The sequence below is a fragment of the Mirounga angustirostris genome, unplaced genomic scaffold (assembly GCF_029215605.1).
Source record: "Mirounga angustirostris isolate CCGP_5_RB_7025 unplaced genomic scaffold, mMirAng1.0.hap1 SCAF_13, whole genome shotgun sequence".
Taxonomy (NCBI): Eukaryota; Metazoa; Chordata; class Mammalia; order Carnivora; family Phocidae; genus Mirounga; species Mirounga angustirostris.
This window is the reverse complement of record NW_026991721.1, coordinates 28,791,744-28,799,516: the sequence shown is the minus strand read 5'-3', so window position 1 is coordinate 28,799,516 and position 7,773 is coordinate 28,791,744. Positions and strand designations below refer to the sequence as shown.

Genomic DNA, 7,773 nt, shown 5'->3' with positions numbered 1-7,773 from the left:
ATCTTGCATCTGCATATCCACTTCTTGTAAGGAGCTCAAAATTAAAGAAATTACCCATGATTTTTACAATATCCTAATAAAGCAGATGTAACTCATGGGTTCTAAATCTCTTCCTCCCAGAGGAAGATTAAGCAATTTAGACATAACATCAGGCATTTATATGGAACTCGGCATTTCAGAGTTTTCACATGTTCTCATTTGCTTTCCATAACAACTCTGTGATGTAACAAAAGCTTTATGTGTCTTCTTTTTCACTAATGAGAAAATTGGGGTGCAGAGATTAATAGTGACTTTTTCAAATGAATAGTGACCAGCCCAGATACCAGCCTAGATTACTCCTAGTCTAATGCTTATTACATTTTTGCACCATATCCAAAATATATTAAAATGCCATCTTTGAGGTCTTATTACAAGATCGCATTTGCTTGTTTTGTCACTCTCTATTATTGTCCACTAGAGATCTTTGGTCAGAGCATTCAATTAATGCCCCTGCTTGCTGCTTTCCATTCTCCAAATGGTATTCTTGAGAGGTGTTTTTCTGTAAGTGGTGGGGAGGGGGTGGGAGAAGGGTGTAACTTTCCTTTTAAACCTAACATTAGATTTACTTGGAATTTCAAATATCATTAAAGAAGAATTATGCTATTATCAAATGATGGCCTGGGACTAAAAAGCTTGAGAAAAGCTATTCTAGATCTTTTTTTTTTTTTTTTTTTTTTTTTTTATTCACAGTTGTCAGAGTTCATTATGTGCTACATAGTATATTTTTCCCAAACCTCAGGACAACCATTTTATAAAAAATAGATGTTGAAGAAACACTGGAGAATAAGGCCTCTTATGGACTCTAAATTTGCTAATCTATATCTTATTATGACTTAATAGTGCAGGTCTGATCACTAGCTGTTACCTCACATTCTAGAACACCTTGCATGAATTAAACACAGTTACATGTGTCATAAGATCCTTTAACAAAAATGATATTGATGGTGATATCGAAACCAAATGTTTTGACACAATTCTTCCTTTTACCAGTTTTAGCAAATAGAGTGCTAAATTCTGAGGTGAATCCCCACACTGTGCCTTTATGTAGTTGCACAAAGAAATAAACTTAATAAATCTAGCATTTATGTTGCACATTTAATAGAAAGCTCTTAAGCCATAATCACTGTAGCTGCTGGGCATCTTATTTCTTCAAGAATTCTTTCAGTGCATGCATTAACTTTGGTTAAATTATTCTGGATTTAAAAGGCAGAAGAATAATTAAAATAGTATGGTTTCAGAAGCATCATTGTAACAGTCCAATTTCAAAAGATTCAATTGCTAAATTTTACTTCATACTCCCTTTGCAGATCAGTTATTTAGATTTTAAAAAAAGGGAATCATGTGCTGTTATCTGCGTGGCCATTAGTCTCACACAAAGAAAAGAACTATAAAATAAGACTAAAATCATTCTTCCAATGATTGTCATTGAACTGTTACATTAGGAAACATTCACAGTAGGAAGTCTCTCTCAATCTCCAGCATATAAAAGAGTGCAAAAGGAAAAAAAAAAAAATTCCAGTCCTGTTATCTGTGAACAAAACTTATTACATTTTCTCCAATTTTACTTCTTCCATATTGTTAGGCATCTGCTGTCATACCTTCCCAAAATTAATAATAAAATATAATCAATTTTTAAGGCCCCTGCAGCCTTTTTAAAAGTTAATTTCCAGTTAAAAATAAACTTTAATTAAATCTAAGATAAAATTGTGACCTATATTCTATTAAATAATTCACTTTCTTTTTTTTTCCTACACAGTAATTCTTACAATTTTTAAAAAACAAATGACTGCTCGAATTCATTAGTTCTTACATAGTAAATACTTCAAAATGCCAACTTTTCCCATCACTGCACAATTACGAACAATGTTGACAATTTACTTACACATACACATACACACACACACACACACAAATACACACATATACATTCTCTCCATGGAATCTTTACTTTTAACATCTCCAGTTAATGTGCAAAATTCTTGCATTCTAATAAAAAATATAAAGATAGATTTGCTCCTATTTTAGCCTCCCTCTTCCCCAAGATGTATCATTTACTTGATATGTAATACAAGTTTAGTAACAATTATGCCACGTATGACCATTAAATGGCGTACTACTATATGCATTAGGTTCGTCTGCATATTTCATTTTCATAACTGCACTCTCTATGCGTAAGTATATTTGGAGATACTGGGGTTGGTGGGGGGGGGGGCAGTGGCGGGTGGAGAACAAGATTCACACATCCGTCTCCACAGCCTTCGCATTAGAACAGTTGTTTTTATCTGTCTCGCTGTCATCCCCCTTTCCCTGACACTTGTCCTCCTTTGCACAGAGAGATTCCTTAACTCCTTCTTCCATCTCTAGATACTCTGACTTGTCCCCCAGGGAAGAAGAAGTAGAGCTCCGAAATTTCTTCAGCAAATTGGAAGGGAGGTATGGGCAACTGACTGCGTTCTGTGTCAGCTGGGTCTGCTCCTCATTTTCAGTCTCTCTGTGGTAGAAATAGTTAAAGTTAGAGACAATCACTGGCACTGGCAAAGCAATGGTTAACACACCTGCAATGGCACACAAGGACCCCACGATCTTGCCCCCCACAGTGATGGGCTTCATGTCCCCATAGCCCACAGTCGTCATGGTCACCACAGCCCACCAAAACGCATCTGGGATGCTTTGGAAATGGGTAGTAGGTTCATCTGCCTCCGCGAAGTAGACGGCGCTGGAAAACAGGATGACCCCAATGAAGAGGAAGAAGATCAGGAGGCCCAGTTCCCGCATGCTGGCTCTGAGGGTGTGGCCCAGGATCTGCAGGCCCTTGGAGTGCCTGGAGAGTTTGAAGATCCGGAATACCCGGACCAGACGGATGATCCTGAGGATGGCAAAGGACATGGCCTGCTGCTGCTGTCCATTGCCACCCCCCTGTTGCTGGGCCAGATCAGTGCCCAGTGTGATGAAGTAAGGCAAAATGGAGACAATGTCAATGATGTTCATGATGTTTTTGAAGAAGAGTGCTTGGCTGGGACAAGCGAAGCAGCGAACCACAAACTCAAAGGAAAACCAAACAATACAGACTGTCTCCACGATGAAGAAAGGGTCGTTGAATATGGTGTGCCCTGAGTTCTCTAGGTGGGGAGCTGAAGTGTCATTCAACAACCCAGTGTGTGTGCCTGCGCTCAGGGCCATGATGAGATCCCTGTCGTCCCTAAACTCAGGTAAAGTTTCCAGGCAGAAAATGACAATCGAGATTAAGATGACCAGGACGGAAACGATGGCTATGCCCCTTGCCGGACTGGAGCTCTCCGGATACTCAAAGAGAAGCCAAATCTGCTTTTTAAATTCATTCTCTGGCAAGGCCCTGTCCTCCTCCTCTCTCACAAAGCCCTCGTCCTCCCGAAACTTGAGCAGGGCCTCCTCTCCCAATTGATAGAACTTCACCTCCTCGGTGAAGATATCAAAGGGGACGTTGACTGGCCTCTTGAGGCGGCCTCCTGATTGGTAATAATATAAGATGGCATCAAAGCTAGGCCTGTTCCTGTCAAAAAAGTACTCATTACGCAAAGGGTCAAAGTACTGAGTCCTCTTCTCGGGGTCTCCCAACAAAGTCTCTGGAAACTGCGCCAGAGTCTTCATCTGGGTCTCAAAGCGCAGGCCGGACACATTTATCACCACACGTTCACAGCAGTCGCTGTAGCGGACGGAGCTGTAGCCACCGCCGCCCCCATCATCCTGAGGCAGCAGGTCCGTGTAGGAACATTCATCACCGTGGTCATCTTCACTATAGTAAAACCTGCCCTCCTCGTCGTCGTCGTCGTCGTCGTCCTCCTCCTCCTCCTCCTCCTCACTCAGCTCCCTCAGGATCTTCTCCTCAGAGCCACTGGGCATCAGGTCGGAGCAATGAGGAAAGCTGCTCTGACGGTGGTGGGCTTTCTTCTTCTCAGGCGGCTGGCGCCTCCTCCTCCGACTCCCCCGGCCACCCTGAGGGTCATGGGAGGTGCAGGCCCCACGCGCCTGGTGGTGGTGGTGGGAGCCCCCTCCGGACCCCGCGCTGCCTTCCACGGCCGCTGTGGCGGCTGCCACGGCGGCGGCCGCAGCTGCCCTCGAGTGAGCAAGCCTCTCCCGCTCCCGGGCCCGGGCCTGGGCTGCATAACCATAAGGCATGTGACTGTTGCACCCTGAGCTCTCCGCACTCACCATTGCAACCTCCATGGTGGTGGTTTCGGGAAATGGCTGGTTCCAGTTGCAGAAGAAGAAGAAAGAAAACTAGGGCAGCTTCTTTTCTCACCAAATTAAGGTAAGTTTGGAACCCTTAAGCAGATTGCTTGGAAGACTAAGGATATTTTCAGTCCAACTTTGCATTTTCTGTTTTTAAATCAGTACGCCCCATGCTCTCTGTTCCCAGGGATTGAACATTGCTCTCCAGAGCTTGGCTGGTCTAGATAAACAACCCAGCACTCTCAAGCCCAAGTCAAAAAATGGTGGGGTCTCCCAAACACCTGTTTTTGGGTGGCTGTTCAAATCTGGAAATACGTCTAGGATGTGGTTGGTGATGATGCCGCAAGATTTCAAAGGCAGCAAGTATCTGACAGCCAGCAGTTGTGCCTAGAAAATGGAATATATTTTTCTGCCATGGAAATTGTCCAAAGCTCAGTCCATCAAATTTAAATAAAATACAAACAAGCCTTTAGTCTTAGCACTTGCCTTCTAGGGACGGCTTGACCCATGTTAACACGTGGCTTGAAGTACGTCCAGCCATGGCTGCTCAAAGCCTATCAGGATGATTCTCCAGGTGCTCCCTTCTAGTTCATCACAGGCTTCCCGGACCCAGGGGCAATGCCAAGCTATGGACAGAGGCAAAGACCTTGGGAGGTAGAGAAGGTACAAGATGAGGTGTCAGCGGGGGCATACCCAGCTCTGAGGTCTCCATAGAAATCAAGGAAATGCAGAGCATCCTTCAGCTAAAATCATGCAGAAGAAGCACTTCACCTGAAAAAGGAAGGGAAACAAGCATAGGAGAAAAATAAAAAGAATCAAATCATAAAGAGCAAACAGTGTTTCCTTCCCATACACTTCTTTCTCCTGTCCTCAAGCAAACCACATAAAGCACCAAGTGACCACAAAATTTCCAAGGAGTGTGGGGCAGGTTGTTAAATCTCCTCCTCACTAAACCATCCTTCTGTCCTTCTTCTTTGGTTATTATTTCAGCTCAGTCTATTTTCATGGCAACTCAATTATTTTTCCTCTCTCCACTCTCGACCCACATGTCTTCTCCTTTGGCTCTCCCTTTCACTCATGCCAGGTCTTAATTCTCGGTGTCACTTTCTTCATTCCACAATAATAATGCTTTCACTTTACAGCTGCTTCCATCATTCATTGATCTCAAGGCATTTTTTTTTTTTAATTTCCACTCATCAAATATTTCTGAATTTAGTGCCTTTCCACCCCTCTCCGTCTTGATTCAGGATTAGAGCAGTTGGAAAAACCAGTTTTCTTTAATCCAGGCTCTACCACTTCAACAAGCTTCAATCACCTCATCTATATACAACCCCCTCCATCCGCTTAGTGAAGTTGAATGAGACAGTGAATGTTGATAGAACAGCACAGACATAATGAATGTCAATAAATGCTAGCAGTTCCGAATAATATGACCATAACCTAAGTTTTTATTGTCAATCTACTCACGCCCAAATGTATATGTCCTTAAACCACAGTCTCAATTACAGGGAGGACAGAATGTGAGGACATCCAGGACACTTTGAGACTCACCAATGGCCTGTATTAAGTTGGCACTTCCTATCTCCCTGAAGCATGTCCCTATTGTTTTTCTGTTTCCCAGACTCCAGAACACTCCCTACCACCCACAGCCTAGGAGCTAATCCCACTTTCCACTTCTCTGATAATCATCTTTTCTCCTTGCAGTTCCTCCATGTTCCCCTCAATGCCTCCTCCTACACTCCTCTCAAGGGACTATTTCCTTATGTTTTAAATCCCAGGTTGTGTGAATTTTATTTTCAGCCTATCATACTTCCCCCCATAACTTAATCCATTATTTCCAATCTCCCAACCCCCCCCCCGCCTCCCTTGCCTCTCTCTGCCCACTTTTATTTCCAATCTGTCACTTGCTGATCACATCTTCCTTGCAGCCCCGATCTGTCTCTACTGTCACTTGTTATTCCTGGCCTTTCTTCTTAGTTGGCTCTCTCTAGATCCAACTAATCATCTCCTCAGCCAGGACCTGTAAAAACTGCCCTAATCTTCTGTCTCCTATGCTTTTGCATTCACTCTGTCCAACAGGACTTCCAAGAATGCAGAGTGGCCCAGAGAATTGGGGAGGATAATGACAGTCAGAATCAGGGCATCTACCAGTTTCTATTACTGGAAGCACTTGGGGAGCACAAGAGAAATGGCTTTCTGGAGCCATTAACAGAATTCAGCCCTTGACCACCTGCTGCTCCTTGCTGAATCCTGTCAGCCTAGAAGCCTAAACCCACCCAAGTTTTATGAAGTGACAAAGCAGGGAAGTGGCAAACAGAGGGCTTCCCAGTCATTATCACACATTCTCCTAGGGCAAGAGATGAGCTTGATTTGGACACTATATACACCTCTGAAGGCATCTCAAATGAGAAGCCCCTTCCTTTGCCTGGCTCCTAACAACAGCAAATACTCTGAAATGTTTACCGTCAGGAGGTCTCCAAGTCTCTATTTACCAAACCACCCTCGGGTTACATTTATTCTGGAAGGTCAGGCCACCACCATCGTTTAAAGACTTTCACAGGCCAAAGAGCCTGAGAGTTTGCTCAGTTTCTTCCCCAACTCCCTCAAAGCCGTTAGAATACACTATTTAAATAAAACCCCAGTAGAACCAAAGTGCCTGTATATTTGTATACTATGCACACCCCTCTCCCAACTAACTGCTCCCAGAATGTCATGAATTAACAGGTCTTCTAATTCACCGCCAGCTCTGCAGGAGATCTAGACCTGCCCTCATTTTGCTCTACACCAATTATTTATTTATTTATTTATTTGGGTTTAGTCATTTTTGTTTCTCTCCCTCCCCCACTTTACAAAAAGCAAATTACCTTCCTTTTAATTGGCTACCAGTTACCTCACTATCCCTAACCAAGAAGAAGAAGAAGATGATGATGATGATGAAGTAGAAGAAGAGGAAGAGGAGGAGGTGGTGGAGGGAGCAAGGGGGAGAAGAAGGAAAAGAATAAGAAAAAAGGAAAGAAAAGGAAAAACCTTCCATACAGCAAGACTGGTTTAAAAATCTCTCTTCCTTCCCTAGGTATTCATGCTTAGGAGAATCTATTCAAGCCTGCTCCCAGGAGCCTTGATGGGGGAGACCTTTGCATAGAAATTTCCCTTCCTCTTTAACACCATTAAACTAATAGGATTTTGCAGACTACCTATTACCTGAATCCCTGTGCCCCCAAACAACAGCCAAGCATTCCTCCCCACCTCCTCTTCTCCCCTACCCCCAACAACAAGGCTGTTTTCATCCCCCAGTGCTAATTTCTGCAACTGTCTTAGAATGGTACCTGGACCTATCAGAGAGAGAGAGATTGAGAAAATCAAAAAGCCAACACGGTGAGAAATATACACTTCAACGCACGCCATTTACACCGTCCCTATGTGCTGCTGAAATGCTCGGAAAATGCACGCAAATCCAAATGCTGGGAGAGGCAGCAATTCAAACCCGTTCGCCAGCTGTTCCCAAAGGAACGGAACCGGTGAGTC

At 43.5% G+C, this 7,773-nt stretch overlaps 1 protein-coding gene across 1 annotated transcript; it reads right to left on the bottom strand.

The window, feature by feature from the left end:
- Positions 1-2,133: 2,133 nt before the first annotated feature.
- Positions 2,134-4,242, bottom strand: KCNA4 (potassium voltage-gated channel subfamily A member 4). The gene has a single exon (XM_045892648.2). It carries the CDS (start codon positions 4,240-4,242, stop codon positions 2,275-2,277), a length of 1,968 nt encoding a protein of 655 aa, XP_045748604.1. The 3' UTR covers positions 2,134-2,274.
- Positions 4,243-7,773: the final 3,531 nt, after the last annotated feature.